This window comes from Carcharhinus amblyrhynchos, chromosome 11, assembly GCF_965287045.1.
Source record: "Carcharhinus amblyrhynchos chromosome 11, sCarAmb.v2.hapA, whole genome shotgun sequence".
In the NCBI taxonomy this organism is placed as follows: domain Eukaryota; kingdom Metazoa; phylum Chordata; class Chondrichthyes; order Carcharhiniformes; family Carcharhinidae; genus Carcharhinus; species Carcharhinus amblyrhynchos.
Window position 1 is genome coordinate 91423014 of NC_137334.1, and position 26753 is coordinate 91449766.

The 26753-nt window shown below is 46.2% G+C and overlaps 2 protein-coding genes across 2 annotated transcripts in view; one reads left to right on the forward strand and one right to left on the reverse strand.

Annotated features, from left to right (window-relative positions):
• LOC145350331 (tubulin alpha chain-like) overlaps positions 1 to 21280 on the reverse strand; it is a 44987-nt gene extending 23707 nt beyond the window's left edge. Inside the window, exon 1 of the mRNA XM_080199553.1 lies at positions 20355 to 21280. The gene's annotated coding sequence lies outside the window, so the exon portion shown is untranslated. The remainder of the gene's footprint in view (positions 1 to 20354) is intronic.
• Positions 17399 to 26400, forward strand: LOC145350332 (tubulin alpha-1D chain). The gene is made up of 4 exons (XM_080199555.1): positions 17399 to 17562; positions 22832 to 23054; positions 23589 to 23737; positions 24970 to 26400. The coding sequence occupies exons 1-4, from the start codon at positions 17560 to 17562 to the stop codon at positions 25951 to 25953; spliced, it is 1359 nt and encodes a 452-aa protein (XP_080055681.1). The 5' UTR covers positions 17399 to 17559; the 3' UTR covers positions 25954 to 26400.
• Positions 26401 to 26753: the final 353 nt, after the last annotated feature.

Consider the following 26753-nt stretch of genomic DNA (forward strand, 5'->3'; position numbering starts at 1 on the left):
GTTCCACATTCCCACCCTCTCCCCATAACCCTTAATCCCCTCTCTTATCAAAAACACATCAACCCGCGTCTTAAAAATATTTAGCAAGGCAGCCTCCACCACTTCAACGGGCAGAGAATTCCAGAGATTCACCACCCTTTGAGTGAAGAAGTTCCTCCTCAACTCCGTTTTAAACCGCCCCCCCTTTATTTTGAGGCTGTGCCCCCTAGTCCTACTGTCTTTTTTGAGCGGGAAGAGTCTCTCCACCTCTATTCTATCCATCCCATTCATCATCTTATACATCTCAATGAGATCTCCCCTCATTCTTCTAAACTCTAACGAGTACAAGCCTAGTTTATTCAGCCTCTCCTCATAGCTCAACCTCCTCAACTCCGGTATCAGCCTAGTAAACCTCCTCTGCACTCCCTCCAAGGCCAAAATATCTTTGCGCAGGTGCGGCGCCCAAAACTGCACACAGTACTCCAGCTGCGGCCTCACCAGTGCCCTATACAGCTGCAGCAAGACCTCCCTACTTTTATATTCAATCCCCCTCGCTATGAAGGCCAGCATCCTATTCGCCTTCCTGACCACCTGCTGCACCTGCAAGCTGGGTTTTTGCGACTCATGCACGCAGGAGTAGGCTGTCTGTCCCTTGAGCCTGCTTCGCCATTCAATACCATCATGGCTAATCTTGGGCTTTCACTTTATTTTCTTGCCCACTCCACCTACCCCTTACTTAATTCCCTGAGAGGCCAAACATTTGTCTATCTCAATCTCAATTTTATTCAGCGATGGAGCTTCCACTATCCTCTGGGGTAGAGAATTCCAAAGGTTCCCAACCCTTTGAGTGAAGATATTTCTCCTTGTCTCAGTCATAGAATTATAGAATCACAGATTCCCTACAGTACAGAAGGAGGCCATTTGGCCCATCGAGTCTGCACCAACAATCCCACCTAGGCCCTATCCCCATAACCCCACATATTAATCCCTCTAATTTACGCACTTTGGGACACTAAAGGTCAATTTAGCATAGCCAATGCATATCTTTGGACAGTGAGGAGAAACCGGAGCATCTGGAGAAAACCCACGCAGACACGGGGAAAATGTGCAAACTCCACACAGACATTGACCCAAGCTGTGAATCGAACCTAGGTCCCTAGATCTGTGTGGCAGCAGTGATAAACACTGTGCCACCATGCTGGCAGTGCTAAATGATTAGCCTCTTATCCTAAGACTATGCAATCCCCCCACCCCCAACCCCATGTTCTAGATTCCCCGAATGAGAGAAACAATCTCTCAGTGCCCATCCTGTTAAGCTCCTTCTCAATCTTGTTCCAATGAGATCACTGGTCACTTGGCTTGGATAAAACAGCATTCTCTCTTGAGGAACTGTGCTGGCGTGTCAGCTTAGATTACCTGATGAACTCCTGCTGTTGGCCTCAACTTGTCCCAGGGCATGGCTGAAATCATAACTTACAGACCCAAAGTTCTCCCAACTGAGCCAAACATTTGCTCTTTCTTTCTCATAATTTCAAGGAAATTTGGCTAAACTTTTACAGATCTTTGTCTTGGCGCTTTCTGGAATATTGTGTCCAATTGTGGGCGTTGGACTTTAGGGACGATGTCAAGGAGAGCATGTGGAGGATCCAGGTCGAGATAACCAGTTGAATACAAAATTGGCTTGATGACAGAAGACAGAGTGTGGTTGTAGAGGATTGTAGGAGGCCCATGACTAGCGGTGTGCCTCAGGGCTTGGTGCTGGGCCCATTGTTATTTGTTATTTATATTAATGATTTGGATAAGAATTTGGGAGGCATGGTTGGTAAGTTTGCAGATGACACCAAGACTGGTGGCATAGTGAAGAAGGTTATCTAGAATTGCAACTGGATCTTGATCAATTGGGCCAGTGGGCTGATGAATGGCAGATGGAGTTTAATATAGATAAATGCGAGGTGATACATTTTGGTAGATCGAACCAGGGCAGGACATACTCAGTTAATGGTAGGGTATTGGGGAGAGTTATAGAACAAAGAGATTTAGGTTCATAACTTTTTGAAACTGGAGTCACAGGTGGATAGAGTGGTGAAGAAGGCATTTGGCATTGATCAGAACATGGAAGACTGGAGTTGGGACACCTTACTGAAATTATACAAGACATTGGTAAGGCCGCACTTGGAATACTGTATACAGTTCTGGTCATCCTATTATAGAAAGGATATTATTAAACTAGACAGAATGCAGAAAAGATTTACTAGGATGCTACCAAGACTTGATGGTTTGGGTTATAAGGAGAGGCTGGATAGAGTCATAGACACTTTTTTTCCTGGAATTTAGGAGGCTTAGGGACAATCTTGTAGAGGACTATAAAGTAATGAGGATTATAGATAAGGTAGACAGTCAGCATCTTTTTCCAAAGGAAGGGGAGTCTAAAACTAGAGGGGCATATGTTTAAGGTGAGAGGGGAGAGAAACCAAAGGGTCCAGAGAGGCAATTTTTTTCACTCAGAGAGTGGTGAGTGCCTGGAACAAGCTGCCAGAAGTGGTAGTAGAGGTGGGTACAATTTGGTCTTTTAAAAAACATTTAGACAGTTCCATGGGCAAGATGGATATAGAAGGATATGGGGCAAACTGGGAATTTGGGACTTGTTTAGTGATTAAATGAAAGGGGTGGCATGGGCAAGTAGGGCCGAAGGGCCTGTTTCCATTAAGTAAGCCTCTATGACTATTGATCAGAATGCTACCAGAGGTGAGCAGCTTGATTTACATGGAGAGATTGGAGAAACTGGGATTGTTCTCCTCTGAGCAGAGAGGGTTAAGTGGCACTGAAAATAATGAGAGTTTTCACAGAGGAACTGGCAGGAGGGTCAGTGACCAGGGGCACCACAGATTGAAGAAAAGAACCAGGGGGGAAAATAAGAAATAATTTTACACAGCCAGTAAGTTTTGATCTGGGAGGCGCTGCCTGAAAGGGCAGTGGAAGCAGATTCAACAGGAACTTTCAAAAAGGATAAATGTTTGATAAAAGAGTCGGAGGCGAGTTTGGCAATTTGGATAACTCTTCCAAAGCGCTAGCCCAGACAGAATGGGCTGAATGGCCTCTGTCTGTAGTTCTATGAATTTATAATCATCCTGCTTGAACGAATGGGGTATTTTACTCCCTAAGGGATCTGGAATACTGTTCCCTGATGTGCACCATTCCCTGATGTGTATTGTAAATGGAACATCGTTGTGGGTTTTATGGTAGAAAGGTTACTTCCCGTTGGGCGACTGAACTCTTTACTTCTTCACAAACGGATTTGGGCTCAGTCCGCACCAAGGACACGTCACTGACCTTGAAATAAAGACATACATGACCTATTATCATTGAAACCCAAAGCAGGTTCCCGCCTCTTCTTCCCTCTCTTTCTGCACATCTAAGAAATTGTCTGGCACCCACTAACGTAATCCTTTAAACACAGCTCCACAGGGAGAAAGGAATGTGAAGCTGAATAGCAAGTAGTTAATGGGGCTTTGCAAACTAAACACTCAGGACTTTCGGATCTCTTCGATCAACAGAAGTGTAATATTACACACCGGTATCGGTTCAGAAGGCAAGAATAATCCCAGGAGAGTGAAAAGCACAGCGGGGGAGGCAGGTGGGGAAGGTAATGTTCTGGGCAAGGGGTGGGACGTGAGGGGGATGGGAGGCAATTTCTACATGAAGTCCTGTGTCAATGAGGCATTCCTTTTGCTGAGCTGCCTGTACTTGTGGCGCAGGCTGCATGACCCACAGATTCCAACTGTTTCTATGCCTACCTTTAACAAAACTGGGTTGCGCCGCAACGGAGGGATGGAGAATCACACCAGCCATCACAACCACTAAGCTGCACCGGAGAAAAGAGCTTGCATTTGTATAGCGCCTTTCACAAACTCAGATGCTTGGCAGTCTGAAGTCTTTTTGAAGTGTATTCACTGTTGCAGGAAATGTGGCAGGAATTTTGAACCCAGTAAATTCCCACAGATTGCAGAGTGTTAACGGTCAGATATTTGTTATTCTATTGATATTGGTTGAGGGATTAATATTGGTCCAGAGCACTGGGGAAATCTCCCCCGTCCTTCTTTGGAATAGCATTGTGGGCAGCATAGTGGCTAGCACTGCTACCTTACAGCGCCAGGGACCCGGCTCGATTCCCTACTTGGGTCACTTTCGGTGTGGAGTCTATACGTTCTCCCCATGTCTGCGTGGGTTTCCTCTGGGTGCTCCGGTTTCCTCCCACAGTCCGAAAGATGTGCCGGTTAGGTGGATTGGTCAATGGATCATTTCCAGTCTGGAGGAAGGGTTGTAGTGGTGTTCCCCAGTGGTCGGTATTTGGACCCTTGCTTTTTCTGATCCATATTAAGGATCTAGGTGTGAAGGGGACAATATCAAAGTTTGTGCATAACACAAAACTTGGAAGCATTGCAAACTGTGAGGATGACAGTGCGGAACTTCAAAAGGATAGAGACAAGTTGGTAGAGTGGGCAAATAGGCGGCAGATGAAGTTCAATGCAGAGAAGTGTGAGGTTGATGCATTTAGTGGGAAGAACATGGAGAGGCAATATAAAATAAAGGGTAAAGTTCTTCAGGGGATGCAGGAGCAGACAGACCTGGGTGTATCTGTGCATAGATCATTGAAGGTGGCAGGACAGATGGAGAGAGCAGTTAATAAAGCATATAGTATCCTGGGCTTTATTATTAGGGGCACAGAGTACAAGAGCAAGGAGGTTATACTAAACTTATGCAAAACTCTCGTTAGACCACAGCTGGAACGCTGGGGAGATTTACAGTACACATTCTCCCTCACTGATGAGATAGCGCTTTCCAATTTTCTCTGCCCCCTCATTGGTGACATAATAGGCAAAAACATAAGAACATAAGAACATAAGAAATAGGAGCAGGAGTAGGCCATCTAGCCCTTCGAGCCTGCCCCGCCATTCAATAAGATCATGGCTGATCTGTCGTGGCTCAGTTCCACTTCCCCGCCCTCTCCCCATAACCCTTAATCCCCTCTCTTATCAAGAACCCATCAACCCGCTTCTTAAAAATATTTAGCGAGGCAGCCTCCACCACTTCAACGGGCAGAGAATTCCAGAGATTCACCACCCTCTGAGTGAAGAAGTTCCTCCTCAACTCCGTTCTAAACCGCCCCCCCTTTATCTTGAGGCTGTGCCCCCTAGTCCTACTGTCTTTTTTGAGCGGGAAGAGTCTCTCCACCTCTATCCTATCCATCCCATTCATTATCTTATACGTCTCAATGAGATCTCCCCTCATTCTTCTAAACTTCTAAAACATGATTTACATCCATTTAAATAAGTTTTAATGTAATCAAACACCTCCCAGCCATATTTCCCGCCTTCACTAAGTTTTCACAACTCGCCGACATGACATCACCTCAGCACAGTTTACAACAGGTTCACCCAGATGTGAACCTATCATGAGGATCCCCCAGGAACGCAAAGGTGAGTATAGTCCCCAGGAAAGAGGATCTTGACCAGGCAGTGCCCTGGCACAGCTCCCTGGCACTGGTTGGCACTGCTAGATTTTCTAAGTGAGTATGTACAGTGGTTAACACTGCTGCCTCACCGCACCGGAGACCTGAGTTCAATTCCTATCTTGGGTCACTGTCTGTGCAGAATCTGCATGTTCTCCCCATGTCTACATGAGTTTCCGTCGGGTGCTATGGTTTCATAGAACATAGAATCCTACAGTGCCGAAAGACGTGCTGGTTAGGTGCACTGGCCATGCTAAATTCTCCCTTAGTGTACCCAAACAGGAGCCGGAGTATGACGACTGGTAGATTTTCATAGTAACTTCATTGCAGTATTAATGTAAGCCAACTTGTAGCACTAATAAATAAACTTCCAAACTTAAGTTGGGACTGTTCTCCGTGGAGAGAAGATGATCCAAGATGAGGTTGGATAGTGATGTTCAAAATCATGAGGGAGTTGGACAGAGTAAAGTGGGAGAAACTGTTCTCGCTCGTTCCTTTATTCAAGAAAGGGAGTAAGATAGCCCTAGAAATTATAGACCAGTGAGTCTAAACTCAGTGGTTGGTAAGTTGATGGAGAAGATCCTGAGAGGCAGGATTTATGAACATTTGGAGAAGTATAATATGATTAAGAATAGTCAGCATGGCTTTGTCAAAGGCAGATTATGCCTTACGAGCCTGATTGAATTTTTTGAAGATGTGACTAAACACATTGATGAAGGAAGAGCAATAGATGTCGTTTATATGGACTTCAGCAAGGCATTTGATAAGGCGCCCCATACAAGGCTTATTGAGAAAGTGAGGGGGCATGGGATCCAAGGGGACATTGCTTTGTGGATCCAGAACTGGCTTGCCCACAGAAGGCAAAGAGTGGTTATAGATGGGTCATATTCTGCATGGAGGTCGGTCACCAGTGGAGAGCCCCAGGGATCTGTTCTGGGACCCTTGCTGTTTGTGACTTTTATAAATAACCTGGATGAGAAAGTGGAGGGATGGGTTGGTAAGTTTGCTGATGACACAAAGGTTGGAGGTGTTATGGATAGTGTGGAGGGATATTAGAAGTTGCAACAAGACATAGATAGGATACAAGACTGGGCGGAGAAGTGGCAGATGGACTTCAACCCAGATAAATGTGTGGTGATTCATTTTGGCAGGTCAAATAGAATGATAGAATATAATATTAAGGGTAAGACTCCTGGCAGTGTGGAAGATCAGAAGGATCTTGAGGTCCAAGTTCATAGAACACTCAAAGCAGCGGTGCAGGTTGAAGCTGTGGTTAAGAAGGCTTGTGGTGTACTGGCCTTCATCAATCGAGGAGTTGAGTTTAAGAGTCAAGAGATAATGTTGCAGCTATATAGGACCCTGGTCAGACCCCATTTGGAGTACTGTGCTCAGTTCTGGTCGCCTCATTACAGGAAGGATGTGGAAGCCATAGAAAGGGTGCAGAGGAGATTTACAAGGATGTTGCCTGGATTGGGGAGCATGCCTTATGAGGATAGGTTGAGGGAGCTCGGCCTTTTCTCCTTGGAGAGATGAAGGATGAGAGGGTGACCTGATAGAGGTGTATAAGATGTTGAGAGGTATTGATTGAGTGGATAGTCAGAGGCTTTTTCCCAGGGCTGAAATGGTTGCCCACAAGAGGACCCAGGTTTAAGGTGCTGGGGAGTGGGTACAGAGGAGATATCAGGGGTAAGTTTTTCACTCAAAGGGAATGGGGTGCGGGGAATGGGCTGTCAGCAATGGTGGTAGAGGCGGATTCGATAGGGTCTTTTAAGAGACTTTTAGATAAGTACATGGAACTTAGTAAGATAGAGGGTATAGGTAAGTCTAGTAATCTCTAAGGCAGGGACATGTTCGGCACAACTTTGTGGGCTGAAGGGCTTGTATTGTACTGTAGTTTTTCTACGTTTCGGTGTTTCTATGTTTCGTGAAAGGATCAAGAATGAGAGGGCACAGATTTAAAGTGATTTACAAAAGAAGCAAATGTGATATAAGAAAAAGCTATTTGACACAGCGAGTGATTGGGGTCTGGAATGCGCTGCCTGTGTGGCGGAGGCAAGCTCAATTCAGGCATTCAAGATGATTGTTTGATTAGAGACAAGGTGCAGGGGTACGGGGAAAAGGCAAGGGAATGGCACTCAGTCATGGTGCTCATTTGGAGAGACCGTGCAGACATAATGGGCAAAGTGGCCTCCTCCTGCACCGTAGCAATTCTGTGATTCGGAGATATCAATACTATGATATCAATACTATAATATCTATGTGACAAATGTGGCTCACATAGCAGCACTCTCACCTCTGAGTCACATCATTCAAGCCCCACCCCAGGACTTGAACACAAAACAGGGGGAGGCAATAGCTTAGTGATATTATCGCTAAAAAACTATTAATCCACAAACTCAACTAATGTTCTGGGGACCCGGGTTCGAATCCTGCCACGGCAGATGGTGGAATTTGAATTCAATAAAAAATATCTGGAATTAAGAACCTATTGACGACCATTAAACCATTGTTGATTGTCAGGAAAAAACCCATCTGATTTACTAATGTCCTTTAGGGAAAGAAATCTGCAGTCCTTACCTGGTCTGGCCCTTGTGTGACTCCAGAGCCTCAGTAATGTGGTTGACTCTCAACTGCACTCCAAGGGTAACCAGGGATGCGCAATAAATGCTGGCCAGCCAGCGACGCCCATGTCCCACAAATGAATTTAAAAAACCAAGGTGGACACTCCAGTAGAGTGCTGAGGGAGTGCTGCGCAGTTGGCGGACCTGTCTTTCAGATGGGATGTTAGACTGAGATCATTATGTACAGGATTACATGGCACAACTTTGACCATAGGAGCAGGACTTAGGCCATTCAGCCCCTCAAACCTGCTCTGCCATTTTGTCTCAACTCCACTTTCTTGTCTGCACTTTGACTCCCCATAACTCTCGACAACTTTGTTTATCAAAAATCGATTGAAAAACACGGTCGTTATCCCCAGGTTCCTGTTGAATGTTTATTCCTCAATCAACGTCACAAAGGAACAGGTTCTCACACTGTTTGTGGGAGCTTGCTGTGCACAAATCAGCTGCCATGTTTCCTTAAGTGACCGCAATTCAAAAATACTTCACTGGCCGTGAAGCCTTTATGTGGAAATGCCAGTGTTGGACTGGGGTAAACACAGTAAGAACTCTCACAACACCAGGTTACAGCTTTTGTGGCAGCTTGTGATTGTGCAAAGCACTTTATGAATGCAAGTCTTTCTCTGCACTGTGTTCCACTGCAGACCCTGCTGCTCTTTCTCTGACCTGCCGCTTTGCCGCTTAAATATTAAAGTAACACTGATCAGTTTACAGCCCTTCCCCCACTGCCGCTGTTCCCAGTTAATCCTGTGCCTGGCCTACAGGTTCTACTCGCTTCTCAGCTTCCACCACGGTCTGTTTCTTTTTCGGTACGTTAATTCTAATCAAAAAAGCTAATTAATTCAAATTAACTCCAATCATGGTCCCCAGATGAAGGACAAACCAGAGCCAAGCCACCAAGAAAAGACATTACATTCCATCTTGGTCTCCATCAAACTGGGCGGCGTGGTAGCACAGTGGTTAGCACTGCCGCCTTGCAGCGCCACAGATTCCGGGTTCGATTCCCGGCTTGGGTCATTGTCTGTGTGGAGTCTGCACATTCTCCCTGTGTCTGCGTGGGTTTCCTCCAGATGCTCTGGTTTCCTCCCACACTCCCAAGGTGCATCGGTTAAGTAGATTGGCCACACTAAATTCTCCCTCAGTGTACCCAAACAGGCACTGGCATATGGCAACTCGAGGATTTTCACAGTAACTTCATTGCAGTGTTAATGTAAGCCTGCTCGTGAGACCAATAAAATAAAAACTTTAAAAAAAATCCAATCTGTCAGGTTGAGGTCATCACAGCTTACTCTCTGATTTCAGCTTCTCTGCCGTTTGGCCATTCACACCCTTTATTCTCTCTATGGGCTGCCATTAGCAGCCTTTCCCCTGGTTTCTGTGGCTGTGACTCATCTTCCATTCCCTCCCCCCTCAGTATAAATATCTCCCACTCTCTCTGCCTTTTAGCTTTGACAAAGGGTCATCTGGACTCGAAATGTCAGCTCTTTTCTCTCCTTACAGATGCTGCCAGACCTGCTGAGATTTTCCAGCATCTTCTCTTTTGATAAATGTAGCGAGAATAGTCCTGGGTGGGATTGTGGTCAGTGCAGACTTGATGGACCAAATGGCCTCCTTCTGCACTGTGGGGATTCTATGATTCCATGAATTAAGAAAGGCCAGTGTGGGTTTGACAAGGTAATTGGCTGGTGGTGAGGAAGGCCCCTCCCTATCAGATCCTTCCTCCCCAGCTGGAGTCTCACCCCATCCGTACATTGCCCCGGAGGACAGGACACTGCCGGTGACATGTCCCTGGGTCTGACCATCCCACAGCTGCTGGAGGCAGAGTCGTGAGGATCAGGAAGGGATGACAGCATCTTTCCTCAGACGGAGAGGTTGGCTAGTGGAGTCCCATTGACTTCTGTCTGAGGAGTCAGTTCTGCCACTCCTACACAATGGGGCCAACACTGCGAGGGGAGACCTCAGCACAGTGCATGCATTCCCATGTCCACTCCATGGTACGGTTCAGGAGAGCATGAGCTCCATGCTGCAACCTTCAACTGCAATGCGCAGGCACTAGTAAGAATCCATATGTGTGAGCACCCAGAGGATGGTGGGGCTTCTGGACCTCACTCCAGCTGCCCCGCTATTACCCCTTGGCACCCAAAGGAAAGAGGATCAGCAGAAATACAGCCCAGGACTCTCCATCCTTGAGACCATGGGGATGTCTAACACATCTGAGTAACACCCTCCGTTCCCTGTGGGCCTGTTCCGTCCCTCACGCCAAGGAGGGCAGCATTGCAATACTCATGTAGCTAGAGAGCAGGCCCAGACCCTCAAGGTCTTGGCGCACCCCCCTTCCCCCCCCATGGGATGCCACATCCACTGAGGTCATGGCAGAGTGTGAAAGGCCACAGGCCACCTCAATGCAGCTGTGGATCCTGGGGATACACCCGACATAGCAGGAGGGTGAGAAAGAGTAAGAAACGATAGGCACCTAGTGGGCACAGTGGAATCTAGATACTAGTTAGAGGTAAGTCACCAGTGTAATAGTATTAAACATCACTTTGTTCACCTATACTGATCCTCAGGTGCAACAGGTGGTCAGGAAGGCGAATGGGATGCTGGCCTTCATAGCGAAGGGGATTGAATATAAAAGTAGGGAGGTCTTGCTGCAGCTGTATAGGGCATTGGTGAGGCCACAACTGGAGTACTGTGTGCATTTTTGGGCGCCGCGCCTACGCAAAGATATTTTGGCCTTGGAGGGAGTGCAGAGGAGGTTTACTAGGCTGATACCAGAGTTGAGGGGGTTGAGCTATGAGGAGAGGCTGAATAAACTGGGCTTGTACTCGTTAGAGTTTAGAAGAATGAGAGGAGATCTCATTGAGACGTATAAGATAATGAATGGGATGGATAGGATAGAGGTGGAAAGACTCTTCCCGCTCAAAAAAGACAGTAGGACTAGGGGGCACAGCCTCAAGATAAAGGGGGGGCGGTTTAGAACGGAGTTGAGGAGGAACTTCTTCACTCAAAGGGTGGTGAATCTCTGGAATTCTCTGCCCGTTGAAGTGGTGGAGGCTGCCTCGCTAAATATTTTTAAGACGCGGGTTGATGGGTTTTTGATAGGAGAAGGGATTAAGGGTTATGGGGAGAGGGCGGGAAAGTGGAACTGAGCAACGACAGATCAGCCATGATCTTATTGAGTGGCGGGGCAGGCTCGAGGGGCTGGATGGCCTACTCCTGCTCCTATTTCTTATAAGAACATAAGAACATAAGAAATAGGAGCAGGAGTAGGCCATCTAGCCCTTCGAGCCTGCGCCGCCATTCAATAAGATCATGGCTGATCTGTTGTGGCTCAGTTCCACTTTCCCGCCCTCTCCCCATAACCCTTAATCCCCTCTCTTATCAAGAACCCATCAACCCGCTTCTTAAAAATATTTAGCGAGGTAGCCTCCACCACTTCAACGGGCAGAGAATTCCAGAGATTCACCACCCTTTGAGTGAAGAAGTTCCTCCTCAACTCCGTTCTAAACCGCCTCCCCTTTATCTTGAGGCTGTGCCCCCTAGTCCTACTGTCTTTTTTGAGCGGGAAGAGTCTCTCCACCTCTATCCTATCCATCCCATTCATCATCTTATACGTCTCAATGAGATCTCCCCTCATTCTTCTAAACTCTAACGAGTACAAGCCTAGTTTATTCAGCCTCTCCTCATAGCTCAATCCCCTCAACTCCGGTATCAGCCTAGTAAACCTCCTCTGCACTCCCTCCAGGGCCAAAATATCCTTGCGCAGGTGCGGCGCCCAAAACTGCACACAGTACTCCAGCTGCGGCCTCACCAATGCCCTATACAGCTGCAGCAAGACCTCCCTACTTTTATATTCAATCCCCCTCGCTATGAAGGCCAGCATCCCATTCGCCTTCCTGACCACCTGCTGCACCTGCAAGCTGGGTTTTTGCGACTCATGCACAAGGACCCCGAGGTCCCTCTTGTTCATGCTGTCATCATTGCATTTCAGTCTCCAAACAACTGTGCAAACTCAACACAATGGCACAGTGGCTAGCACTGCAGCCTCATAACGCCAGGGACCCGGGTTCAATTCCCGGTTTGGGTCACTCTCTGTGCGGAGTCGGCATGTTCTCCCCGTGTCTGTGTGGGTTTCCTTGGGTGCTCCGGTTTCCACCCACAGTCCAAAGATGTACAGGTTAGGTGGATTGGCCATGCTAAATTGTCCCTTCATGTCAGGGGGACTAGCTAGGGTAAATACATGGGGTTATGGGGGTAGGGCCTGAGTGGGATTGTGGTTGGTACAGATTCAATGGGCTGAATGCCCTCCTTCTGCAATGTAGGGATTCTATGTAAAGCACTTCCTCCCTGTGCAGTGTGAGAATAGCAGCGCCATGTTTCCCCCACCTCCCTCACCAACACCACAGTAAAGTCGCTACATTGCTCAGAGTGCAACAGGGTGTATGTAGAAAACTTGAACCTTACTGCATCTTGTGTGACAGCCATTTTGAAATGGTTGATATTTCACAAATAAAGTATACTTTTTGCAAAAATAAAGTTGGCCTGAGGAAAGCTACAATTGTACAAAGTTATAGCCAGTCCACATTGATAGTAACTATGTTCTGTTCCGGGCAGCGCACCTCAGGAAGGACACACTGGCCTTGGAGAGTCCAAAGATCTGCGGGTTAGGTTTATTGACTATGCTAAATTGACACTAATGTCAGGGGGATTAGCAAGGTAAATGTGTGGATTTACAGGAATAGAGGCTGAGTGGGATTGCAGTCACTGAAGATTCGATGGGCCGAATGGCCTCCTTTGCACTTGAGGGATTCTACGAATTCTATGATCGGATTCACCAGAATAACATCACAGCCAAAACTGTTTAAATTATGAGGATAAATAGCATAGAACTAAGCTCGTACAAATATATCTATCCCACACATTCATAAATAAAAGGCACAAAACAATAAAGATCAAGTGATTTAATTTAAAAGTCATGAATTGTCTATTTTTAAGCTCAGACCAATATAGATTGACAATTGGGTTAAAAATCTCATTGTGAGTTTATTTAAGCTTCAACAGATCACAGCTATATTACTGCAGCTGAAATTACCTCACAAAAAGACTAAGATAGAAATGAAAGATCCCAATGTCAAAAGCCCTGAAATTTCTGAGCCTTTTTACGAGGTCACGTGAGGGTGAATTTGATGGAGAGATTGTGTCAGTGTGAAGGTGGGTACAGAAGAAGTTTTCCCCCGATGTCCTGGCCAATGTTTATTTCTCAACCCAGGCGTTAAAGTCAAGTTTATTTGTTAGTCACAAGTAAGGCTTACGTTAACACTGCAGTGAAGTCACTGTGAAACTGCCCTAGTCGCCACTGTCCAGCCGGCGCCTGATCAGGTCAATGAATCCTAACAAGCATGTCTTTCAGGGTGCAGGAGGAAACCCACACAGACACAGGGAGAATGTGCAAACTCCTCACAGACAGTGATCCAAGCCAGGAATCGAACCTGGGTCCCTGGCGCTGTGAGGCAGCAGCGTTAACCACTGTGCCACTGTATTGCCCTGGGAAGAAAGTTTACCTACCTGTTAACACATTGCTGCCCATGGGAGATTGCTGTGAGTAGGTTGGTTGCTGCATTTCCTATAATGACCACACTTCAAAAATACTCAAACAGCTGGGAAGTGCTTTGGAACTTTGTGAAAAGATCAATTAAAAAATAATTGATTTCTTTTGTGCTGTTTCGCCTTTTCCACCTTCAAAGGTCCCAGCTTTGGTACAGTATAAAAGGGTGCCATTCAGCCCATCTTATCCATGCTGACCCAAAGACACCCAGGTGCTTTTCTAGTGCTATCTTTCTGCACATGGCCCTTAGCCCTACAACTTTAAGTTTATTGATTAATGTCACAAGTTGCCTTACTGCAACAAAGTTGTGAAAATCCCCTAGTCGCCAAGCTCCGGCGCCTGTTCGGGTACACTGAGACAGAATTTAGCATGGTCAATGCACCTAACCAGTGGGAAGAAACTGGAGCACTCGAAGCAAACCCACGCAGAGATGGGGAGAACGTGCAGACTCCACACAGACTGTGAGCCATGCCAGGAGATCCGGGGTGGCACAGTGGTCAGCACTGCTGCCTTGCAGCAAAAGGGACAAGGGGTTCAATTCGGCCTTGGGTCACCGTCTGTGTGAAGTTTGCACGTTCTCTCCATGTCTGCATAGGTTTCCTCTGGGTGCTCCGGTTTCCTCCCACAGTCTGAAAGATGTGCTGATTAGAAGCTTTGGCCATGCTAAATTCTCCCTCAGTGTACTTAAGCAGACGCCAGCATGTGGCAACTAGGGGATTTTCACAGTAACTTCATTGCAATGTTAATGACACAAATAAATAAACTTTAAAAACTTTAAATTGCCCCTTAGTGACAGAGGGACTAGCTAGGGTAAATGCATGGGGTTATGGGGATAGGGTCTGGGTGGGATTGTGGTCGGTGCAGACTCGATAGGCTGAATGGCCTCCTTCTGCACTGTAGGATTTTATGATTCTAACCTGTGTCTCTGGTGCTGTGAGGCAGCAGTGTTAACCATTGTGCCACCGTGCCACCCATATAGAATGTTGTCTCTTTAGTTGTCTTATTATCACCAACCCCCTTTGCCTGATCCCAACATCCTTTTCATTGTTTAACCTCTCTGCCCTCCACCCTGTTACAGGCCTTCCCTTTTGTTTTACCCTCCACTTGCACCCTCCCCCCACCCTGCTTTTCCCTGGCTCTTAACAGTTATTCAATCACGAGCACCTTCCAGTTCTGCTGAAACGTTACCTCTGACTCTTCACAGATGCTGCCTGACCTACTGTTTCCAGCACCCTCAGTGTTTTGCTTTGGTGTCAGTACAAACAGATTCTCTGGTCAATGTTGCAGTGCAGTTTTTGGGATCTTGCTCAGTGCAAATACGCTGCTGTGATTTCCACATTACAACAGTGACTACAATTCATTGGCTTTGGGAATGAGGTCTTTCACCCTGATGTACAAGTAAATCTTGTACACTAGCAATTTCTTTTGTCTTTCATGGGATGTGGGTGTTGCTGGCAAGGCCAGCATTTGTAGTCCATCCCTAAAAGCCCTTGAACTTTTAGAAGGCATTTAAAAGTCAACAAAGTCAAAAAAACAACATTGTTGTGGGCAAGTCACCAGACCAGATAAGGGTGGTGGATCTCCTTCCCCGAATGGCATTTTACCGGGCAGTACAATGGCACAGTGGTTTGCACTGCTGTCTCACAGTGCCAGGGACCAAGGTTCAATTCCGGCCTCAGATCACTGTCTTTGTGGATGTTCTGCACATTCTCCCTGTGTCTGTCTGGGTTTCCTTTGGATGGTCTGGTTTCCTCCCACAGTAAGAAGTCTCACAACACCAGGTTAAAGTCCAACCAGTTTATTTGATAGTAAACCCACAAGCTTTCGGGGTTTGCCCCTTCGTCAGGTGAGTGGAGAGTTCTCACCTGATGAAGGGGCAAACCCCAAAAGCTTGTGGGTTTACTATCAAATAAACTAGTTGGACTTTAACCTGGTGTTGTGAGACTTCTTACTGTGTTTACCCCAGTCCAACGCTGGCATCTCCACATCATTCCTCCCACAGCCCAAAGATGTGTGGGTGAGGTTGATTGGCCATGCTAAATTGACGCTACAGTCAGGGGGACTAGCAGGGGAAATACGTGAGGTTACGGGAATAGGGCCTGGGTGGGATTGTGGTTGATGGGCCAAATCGTCTGCTTCTGTACTGTAGGGATTCTATGATTTTATTCTTTAACAATCAACAATAGCTTCATTGTTAACATTAATAACACTAGGGTGAAGGGAACCCTTCACTCCCTCGGTCAGCATTCCGCAAAGGTCATTCCCTCCAGAATAACTAGTCCACTCCTCCACTATACCCAACACCTCTCCCAGTCACTCATGGCATCTTCCCAAGCAATCACAGAAGGTGTAACACCTGCCCCTTTACCTCTTCCATGCTCACCATCCAAGGCCCAAAACACTTTTTCCAGGTTAAGCAGTGTTTCACTTGCATCTCCTTCAACTTGGTCTATTGCATTGGCTGCTCCCAATGTGGTCTCCTCTATATCAGAGAGACCAAGCGTAGACTGGGTGATCACTTTGCTGAGCGCCTTCGATCTGTGCGCAGTCAGGACCCTGATCCTCGGGTTGTTCACCATTTTAACACACGATCCTGCTCCTGTGCCCACATGCCTGTCCTTGGCCTGCTGCAATGTTCCAGTGAAGCTCAACGCAAACTGAAGGAACAGCATCTCACCTTCCAGCGAGGCACTTTACAGCCTTCCAGTCTCAACATTGAATTCAACAACTTCAGATGGTTAACTCTACCCCACCTCAACCCCTTTGTTTTCATTTTATTTCATTTAATTTCTTACTGTTCTCTACCTTTTATTTCTTTATTGTCTTTCTTCATTTTTCTTTCTCCCCCACTCTTTCTCCATACTTCATCCCCCTTCCTTCACCTTTTCTCCCCCGTTTCCCCTTTTCTACATTCTACCTCTCAACCATCTTCCCCCCTCTCCCCCAACATCTTCATCTGTCACAGCTTATAGCTTCTCTGCTGTTTTGCCATTCACACCTTCTATTCTATCTATGGGCTGCCATTAGCAGCCTCTCCCCTGATTGGCCATGCTAAATTGACCCTAGTGTCAGGGGGACTAGCAGGGTAAATATGTGGGGTTACGGGAATAGGGCCTGGGTTCTGTGGCTATGACTTACCTTTCATTCTCTCCCCCTGCAGTATAAATATCCTACTTTTTATACCTTGTAGCTTTGACAAAGGATCATCTGGACTGGAAACATCAGCTATTTTCTCTCCTTACAGATGCTGTCAGACCTGCTGAGATTTTCCAGTATTTTCTCTTTTAAGTACTACCCTTTGTTACTTTAACCCCTAATAAGCCCACTCAGCCCCTGCATTGCTAATCCCAGATGCAAATGTGGCATTTGCCTGGGTGAGCGGCGCTATGTAAATGCAAGTTTTCCTATCACTGTCCCTACCTGTCCCAGGGACGTACACACACACACAGATACACACACAGGGTTAATACAGTGAAACACTTGATAATGTGCTGGAGGGATGAAATTTGAGCTGAAAGTCTACATGCGGGAGCTGTTTGGGCAGTTTCAGGGTGTTTGCAAGCGCGGTGTGTTTAGTTTCTTGTCAGCGAGAGGTCGCTCCCTCTGCCTCTGGTTGCGTTGGTGACCGAGCTGAGTAATTGGAGCGCTGGTCTCCTGGAGAAAGCTCACTGCGTAAACAATCGGATCTCTCTCTCTCTCTCTGCTGGTTGCTACCAACAAACTCCCCCTGAGCCTCTTGTCACAGCCCTTTGTCCCGGTACTGCTATAAAAACCCAGGCAGATTGCAGTCCGCTAACATCTTCCTCGCCGATTCCTGAAGATTGTGCGTTAGGAGAGCTGGAACAATGGTGAGCTTTTGCTGCCTTTACATTCTGTACAGCAAGATACATTCATACAAATCTATGACACATATATCTGCTAAAGCTCTTAGTAGGGACATTAATCGGACAACAATTTAACATGAGGGATTACAACAGGTAATCTTTAAAAAATTGCTTAGATTGGCTTTTTAAGAAGCAGCTTAAAAGGAGAGAGAGAGAGATGGAGATAGAGACAGAGAGATCAAGGAGTTTTAAGGAGAGAATTCCAAAGCTGATGGCACAGCTATTAATTATGGCTGGTGTGTGGGAAGTGAAGGGAGGAGGCCAGGATTGGGAGGAATGTAGAGATCTTGGGGGTTTGGAGGGAGCCGAGGGTGGGCAAGGCCAGCGAGGGATTTGAAAAGAAAGGATGAGAATTCTTAATGCGACGCGTTTCTGTGCGAGAGGAAGGTTTGTTGCCAGGGAGGCAAGGGAACTTGGAGTGGTGCGCCAGGAGAATGGTATTGAGCTGCTGGGGGCGGCACGGTGGCACAGTGGTTCGCACTGCCGCCTCACAGCGCCAGGGGCCCGGGTTCAATTCCGGCCTCGGGTCACTATCTGTGTGGAGTTTGCACATTCTCCCTGTGTCTGCATGAGTTTCCTCCGGGTGCTCCGGTTTCCTCTCACAGTCTGAGTGATGTGCATTGGCCATGCTAGATTCTCCCTCAGTGTATCCAAACAAGCACCGGAGTGTGGCAACTGGGGGATTTTCATAGTAATTTCATTGCAGTGTTAATGTAAACCTACTTAGACACTAATAAATAAATTAAACTAAACTGATGAATCCTGCACAATTTGATCTCTCAGGCTGCCTTGTAGTGGAGAAAAGGCTGCCAAATTGGCAGGATATTTGGGGTGATGGTTGGGTGGGGGAGTCCACTACAACCGGTAATATCTGTTGATTTCTGCTGCCTCGGGAGTCTTGCTATTTGGGAACTCATTGTCTGGGTTCAAAATGTATTTATTAGTGTCATAAGTAAGGCTTACATTAACACTGCAAAGAAGTAACTGGGAAAATCCTCTAGTCGCCACATTCCAGCACCCGTTTGGATACACTGAGGGAGAACATAATATGGCCAATGCACCTAACCAGCACGTCTCTTGGACTATGGGAGGAAACCAGAGCATCTGGAGGAAATCCACGCAGACATGGGGAGAACATGCAAACTCCACACAGAGTGACCCAAGCTGGGAATTGAACCCGGGTCCCTGCTGCTGTGAGGCAGCAGTGTCAACCACTGTGCCAGCTTGTCATGGTGTTTAAGGAGGGGGTTAATCCATACCCGGGAAGTATGCCTTGAGAAGGGGGTTAATCCATACTTGGGATGGGGGTTAATCCATATCCAGGAAGGGGTTAATCCATACCGGGGAAGGGGTTAATCCATACCGGGGAAGGGGGTTCATCCACATCCAGGCAGTCTGCCTTGGGAAGGGGGTTAATCCATACCCGAGAAGGGGGTTAATCCATACCGGGGAAGGGGATTAATCCATACCCAGGAAGGGGGTTAATCCACACCTGAGAAGGAGTTAATCCATACCTGGGGAGGGGTTAATCCATACCTGGGGAGGAGTTAATCCATACCTGGGAAGGGGGTTAATCCATACCCGAGAAGGGTGGGAAGGGGTTAATCCATACTGGGGAAGGGGATTAATCCATACCCGGGCAGACTGCCTTGGGAAGGGGTTAATCCTTACCCAGGAAGGGGGTTAATCCATACCCGAGAAGGGGGTTAATCCACAGCTGGGAAGGGGTTAATCCATATCCGGGCAGTCTGCCTTGGGGAATCTCTTTCTGGGGAGTCTTCTGTTGTGGGAGTCTTTGTGTGGAGAGTCTGTCCCTGACTTCCCCTAACGAAAGCATTTTGCTTTATCCCAGTGACTTGTGTTTTGCTGGTGATGGGTGGATGGAGTGAGTGCATCTTTACAGTTGTAGAGCTCTCTGCAGAAATAAATGATGCAGCTCTGCTTTCTAGGGTGCCTGAACAAGAATTATCAAGTGGGTTTAGAAAGGAACTGAATGGATTCTGTTTTCAAAGACTGGGATTCAGAGTGAGCTGGATGGTTAGAGGTCTTCCACCTAACTGAAACTGTTGCAGTGCGACTGTGAAATAAGTGATGCCACTGCTGCTTCCGTTCACCTTTAGGGGGAATACATAATATCATAAGATATATAGGAGCAGAATTAGGCCATTCAGCCCATCAAGCCTGCTCCACCATTCAATCATAGCTGATAAGTTTCTCAATGCCATTTTCCCACCTTTTCCCTGTAACCTTTGATCCCCTTCCCAATCAAGAACTTATCTATCTCTTGTCTTAAATACAATGTAGGGTCAGGGCTTCAGTGAGCTGGATGCCCTTTTCACTTCCCCCAGTTACACAGAACACAGAGACGCAGGGCCAGACCATTCCGCCCAACTGACCTATTCTGTTCTGTGCTCCACGCAAGTCTCCTTCCACCTGCCTCATCTCACACTATCAACATCTTCTATTATTTTCTCTCTCGTGTACCTTCCCTTCAATGTATCAGTGCTATTTCCTTCAACCTCTCCCTGTGATAGTGAGCTCCTAATTCTCTCCACCCACTGGTAAAGGAGTTTCTCTTGATTTTCTCATTATTAATGACTAAAATTGTTTTATTCACTCACTCGGCAGTAAATTAGGGAGTTCAGCTCAGCACCACCCCAACCTGTGTGCCCCAGTTTATGGATTCAGTCACAAGTCTCTCGTCATATATTCTATCAAACATATTCAAGCTTTGAAAGATCTCTAATAGGTCATACCTTCAGCCTTCTCTTTTTCAGGAGGCTGTCAAATTAGTCCTACTTGTCTGCTTTTTGGCTCTTCTCAATAATAGTCTGGATCTCTGTATAGGGTTGAAGAACAGAAGATTTTACAATACTGGCAAAATTCTGGAGTTTATGATTTAATTTTCAGAATTATATTTTATTCATATAATTTGTAAAAGTGTGTCTCAAAACATTTCAACATCTCAATTTACAGAAAGTGCAATGAAATTCAACTTGTCTTCCATTCTCTTGGTGCCGCTATAGAACTGTAATTCTCTTGATACTTACAATATCTAGGGCAGCACGGTGGCACAGTGATTAGCACTGCTGCCTCACAGTGCCAGGGACTCGGATTCGAATCCTGTCTTGGGTGACTATCCGTGTGGAGTTTGCACATTCGCTGTGTGGAGTTTGCACATTTGCCTTGTGTCTGCGTGGGTTTCATCTGGATGCTCCAGTTTTCTCCCACAGTCCAAATATGTGCAGCTTAGGTGGCTTGGTTATGCTAAATTGCCCCTTGGTGTCCCAAGATGTGCAGGTTAGGTGGATTAGCCAGGCTAAATGCATGGGGTTATGGGGATAGAGCAAGGAGGTGGGCCTGATTAAGATAGCCTTTCGGACAGTCAGTATAAACTCAATTGGCTGAAGGCTTCCTTCTGCACGATAGGGATTCTATGGTTCTAATATACATTCCATATCTGGCATACAATCTGGAGACAACAACATTTTCATATTGAAAGATTCCAGACAGGGCAATAAAATTCCACTTTCCTTCATACAGCATGTTACTCCCTGAGGTGCCGCAATATAATCTCAATGCTCTTGTGTTCTCAAAGTACATCCAGTGTCAGGCATACAGGGGTTCTACAGGTTTTCCACAGTACATGGTGTACTGTGATTACAGTAAGAAGTCTCAGGACACCAGGTCTACATCATGAGTACTGTGATTAGCCAGGTGGAGCAGGTCCAGAGCTGAATGTGCTCATTACAAGATAGGGTGGACATGGGACCTGATGCCCCCTGCAGTTCATCAGCAGTATATCAAATAAAAGATACACTATTACACGGGATCAAACAAATCGCTTAAAAAGCACTTGCTCCTCAGGGAATGTGACTTGAAAGGAGGGGTTGGAAAAGGCAAATAATGGAGGATCAGAAAATGTGGTCAGCAATTTACATTAATAGAATTTACTCAGAAACTTGACTTTAAGCTTCAGATCTTGTCTAATAGCAAAGTCCTCTCCATGTGCATGTCTCAAGGGTTTTCATATTTTATTCACAGTACTGGCCACAGATCTGAGAATTTCACCAGAATTCAAGTTATGTTCCACCCACAAAATAGTCTAAAAGTGTCTGCTGGCTGTGGGCTGGGTAGGACACTGTCCCTTTTACCTCCACAGATGTGGTTTTGAACCTATTGTAGATATTGTAGAACCTATTGAAGAGGGAGAGAGGGATGGAGCTCTCTCCTCTCCCTCTTCCCTTTCTTTCTCTCCCTTTTTCCCTTGCTAACTCCCTCCCTCATTGAGTTGCTCCTCTCCTTTCCATTTTCTCTTTCCCATTCCTTGTTCTCTCTCTCTTTCCCCGTTTCTATCTGTTCTCCCTCTCCACTCTTTCCTTTTTCCCATGCTATCTCCCTAACTCTCTTCTTTCCCTTTTTCTTCTCATCACTCCCAATTTCTCTCTCCCCTTCTTTCTCCCATCTCCTCTTGGATTCCTTTCCCCCAACTCTCTCCTTTCTCTCCCACTCACTCCTTCCACTCTCTTCTCAGCATCCCTTCTCCCATGTACTCTCTCCCACTTCTCTGTCCCTTCCCCATCTCCCTTTTCTCTCCACCTTACTCTGACCCCAATCACTCCCTCTTCCACATTCTCTCCCACCCAGTTTTATCATCTTCCCTTTTTCCTCTCCCCCATCTTCTCTCCTTTCTCTCCACCCACTTACTCATTCTCCCTCTTCTCCCCCTCTGCCATTCTCTAGCTGACTTCAACTTTCTCTCTCTCTCCCATCGTCTCTTTCCATCCTTACCTTTCCCATCTCACATTCTCCTTTTTACCCACCTATACTCTATTTCTCCCCACCCTTCACCTTCTGTTCCAGCAAAATTGAAAGCAAGAGAGCTAAGGCATATTTGATTTGATTTGATTATTGTCACATGTATTAGCGTACAGTGAAATGTATTGTTTCTTGCGCACTATACAGAGCATACCTTTCATAGAGGAGGAAATGAGAGAGTGCAGAATGTAGTGTTACAGTCATAGCTAGAGAAAGATCAACTTAATGCAAGGTAGATCCATTCAAAAGTCTGATAGCAGCAGGGAAGAAGCTGTCCTTGAGTTGACTGGTATGTGATCTCAGACTTTTGTATCAAGATGAAACAAGATTGAAGGAAGCACACAGGGGGATAAAGACCACTACAGTCCTTAATTCTATCTAACTCTATGACTAATTACTCACTTCTGTCCCACAGCGTGAGTGTATCTCCATCCATGTTGGCCAGGCTGGTGTCCAGATGGGCAATGCCTGCTGGGAGCTGTATTGTTTGGAACACGGTATCCAGCCTGATGGACAGATGCCCAGTGATAAAACCATAGGAGGTGGTGATGACTCCTTCAACACCTTCTTCAGTGAAACAGGGGCAGGGAAACACGTCCCACGAGCTGTCTTTGTTGATTTGGAACCAACTGTGATTGGTAAGTCAAAGGACCATGGGTCTTAAAAAATCAGAACCTTTCACTCAGTAACACTCTTCTTCCCCTTTATGTATATTTTCAATTTTATTTCGTACGATGGAGTAAGAGGTCATTTAGCCTATTGTGTCTATTCCACTGTTCGGTTAGATCATAGTAATAAGTGTCACAGCGCCAGGTTAAAGCCCAACAGGTTTATTTGCAATCACAAGCTTTCGGAGCACTGCTCCAAGGAGTCCTGCTCCGAGTATTCCCAGCATTTTCTATTTTTATGTTTAGTACTTTGGACCCATAGTTCAAAGATATGCAGGTTAGGTGGATTGGCCGTGCTAAATTGTCCATTGGTGGCCAAGGATGTGTGGATTAGATGGATTGGCAATGGTTAATGTACAGAGTTATGATAATAGGGCCTGGCTAAGAAGGTCTTTCGGGGAGTCGGTGCAGACTCGATGGGCCGAATGGCCCCCTTCTGCACTGTAGAGATTCTACGTATGTTCTTGGACAAGCAAACAAACCTTTCATGATTGTGTGTTTTAGATGAGGTCCGTACCGGTACCTATCGCCAGCTGTTCCATCCTGAGCAGCTCATCACCGGGAAGGAAGATGCTGCCAATAACTATGCCCGAGGGCACTACACTATCGGCAAGGAGCTGATTGACTTGGTTCTGGACAGACTTCGCAAGTTGGTAAGTATGAAGTTCATCGTTATGGGTTTTTGACTCAAAGAGAAGGGACTTGCATTTCTGGACTGGCTTGCAAAAGCACCTTGCAGCCAGTTAACTATTTATTGGAGTTTGTCATTACTGTAACATAGGCAAACCCAGCAGCCAATTTACATACAGCAAGTTCCCACCGACAACAGTGAGAGAAATGGTCAAGTTACCCATTTATTTTAGTAATTTTGTTTGAGGCCCAATCCTTTTCTTCCTCCAAGTAGTAACTTTGGGATCTTTGATCTGCACCCAAGAGGAGGCCTTTGATTTAACATTTCATTCAAAAGAGAGTAGATCAGGAGGTGTCGCACTCCCTGAACACTGGCAATGAATGACAAGCTCCAGTTTTATCCAATAGCTTAACGAAGGGATGTCTAAATCTTTGCCTTTGATTCACCTTTTTTCTAATCATTCATGGGATATCGGTGCGGCTGGCATTAATTACCCATTCCTAATTGCCCTTGAGAAGGGGATAGTGAGCTGCCATCTTGAACAGCTGCAGTCTGTGTGGTGTAGGTACATCCACAGTGCTGTGAGAAAGGAAGAGAGGTTTGATGTAAAATATCTAATATTCATGCATCTACATTACCCTGAAATGTGGTGGTAAATGATTTAAAATTGTGATCCTATCCCTGCTCATCTGTCAGCTAATTAGATGAAACAAGAAACTGGCTTAGAATAACAACATAGAGCACACAATGAGGCCATTCAGCCCATCATGCCAAAGTTGATTCTTGGAAACAGCAATTGCTGTTGGCTCCACAAACCCACTTTTTGTCCATAACTCTCTGAGCTCCTCATTCTAATCCTGCCCAGCTCCCTTTTAAAATCACTTATTCAGTCAGCTTTCATTACCTTTTTTCAGATGGAACATTCCAGATCCTGACTGTTCTTGGAGTGAAAAACATTCTCCTCACATCCCTCTAGCTCTGTTGCCAATGACTTCAAATGAATGGCCATTGTTTGAACACAATCCACCACTGTCAGCATCTTACAAACCTCAATCAGACCACACTAAGTTGAACGCTTCTCCAAAGTATAGTGGCTTTGTTTTGTCAGCTATTTTATAACTAAGTTGTTTTATGCTGGGTATTAGTCGAGTGGCCTGTTTATCTTGTTTTACGGGTGAATTGTCCTATGGGAGGCTGCTTGCTGCCTTATTCCACTGCAGTGTTCCTGTCTAATGCGATGTATTGTTTTCACAGGCTGACCAGTGCACAGGACTCCAGGGTTTCCTCATTTTCCACAGCTTCGGTGGAGGCACTGGCTCTGGTTTCACCTCCCTCCTGATGGAACGTCTCTCCGTTGACTATGGCAAGAAATCCAAATTGGAGTTTTCCATCTACCCAGCTCCTCAGATCTCCACAGCTGTGGTGGAACCCTATAACTCCATCTTGACCACCCACACCACACTTGAACACTCAGACTGCGCCTTCATGGTAGACAATGAAGCCATCTACGATATCTGCCGCAGAAACCTGGACATTGAGCGCCCAACCTACACCAATTTGAACCGATTGATTGGTCAGATCGTGTCCTCCATTACAGCCTCCCTTCGCTTTGATGGTGCTTTGAATGTTGATCTGACAGAGTTCCAGACCAATTTAGTTCCCTATCCACGAATCCACTTCCCTCTGGCTACCTATGCCCCTGTGATCTCAGCTGAGAAAGCTTATCATGAGCAGCTGTCTGTGGCTGAGATCACCAATGCCTGCTTTGAACCAGCAAACCAGATGGTCAAGTGCGACCCTCGCCATGGCAAGTACATGGCTTGCTGTCTTCTCTACCGGGGTGATGTGGTGCCAAAAGATGTCAATGCTGCCATTGCCACCATCAAGACCAAACGCACCATTCAATTTGTTGACTGGTGCCCAACTGGTTTCAAGGTTGGCATCAACTACCAGCCACCCACTGTGGTACCTGGTGGAGACCTTGCCAAGGTACAGCGTGCTGTGTGTATGCTGAGCAACACCACGGCCATCGCTGAGGCATGGGCTCGCCTCGATCACAAGTTTGATCTGATGTATGCCAAGCGCGCCTTTGTGCATTGGTATGTGGGCGAGGGGATGGAGGAAGGGGAGTTCTCAGAGGCCCGTGAAGACATGGCAGCCTTGGAGAAAGATTATGAAGAAGTTGGCACTGAAAGCATTGAAGGTGAAGGAGAGGCAGAAGAAGGTGAGGAATATTAGACACTCAGAAGTAACCCTGTATCCACAATATTTGGGATCAGCAAGCTGGCGTGATTCAATTTGAAAACCCTTTGATCTCAGGCATTCCTAACAAGAGAATAGGCACAAAATGGAAATAAACGTAGACTGCAGGTTCATTGTCAGTCAGAAAGAGAGGTTAGGAAATCTGGTGAAGGATCCTGCCGCTGGACTTGTCTTTTCTCATTGCTGGTACTGTTTGGCATGTTTGTACTTCAGATCTTCAGCTTTCGCAGATAACTCTCTTCCTTCTAATAACACAAAATTCCAGTTCATTGGTTGTGCAAAATGCTTGTACCAACTCATTCAAAACTAATTCAAAGCACCATCCCTTCCTTAACTGAAAAGTAACATTGCGGATTGAATCAGTGGAATACATGAGCTGTATGCAGCAATAACGATTAAATAAAGTCTTGTCTATATTTAGCAGCCATTGTATAAAATATTTTGCTAACATACAAACAGGAAGGGACAATTCAGCCCCTTGGGTCGGTTCTGCCATTCAGTCAAATCATGATGGATCTTTATCTTAATTCCATTTATCAGCCTTGTTTCTATCACTCTCAATAACCCTACACAAGAAGTTGATCGGTTTCCACATTTTCATTAACCCCCAGTTTCAACTTTGGGAGAGAGAGTTCCAGATTTCCATTAATCTTTCTGTGAGGAAGTGTTTCCTACCATTGTTCCTGAATGCCTTAGCTCTAGTTTTGAGGCTAATTCCCCCTGGTCCTGGCCTCTATCAACCAGAGGAAGTAGTTTCTTTCAAGCATATCAGCTTG

Excerpts from the sequence above, each read along its gene's own strand:
- LOC145350332 (XM_080199555.1), top strand. Across the intron at positions 23,055-23,588 it reads TTTGGAACCAACTGTGATTG|ATGAGGTCCGTACCGGTACC; the intron begins GTAAGTCAAAGG and ends TGTGTGTTTTAG. Across the intron at positions 23,738-24,969 it reads TGGACAGACTTCGCAAGTTG|GCTGACCAGTGCACAGGACT; the intron begins GTAAGTATGAAG and ends TTGTTTTCACAG.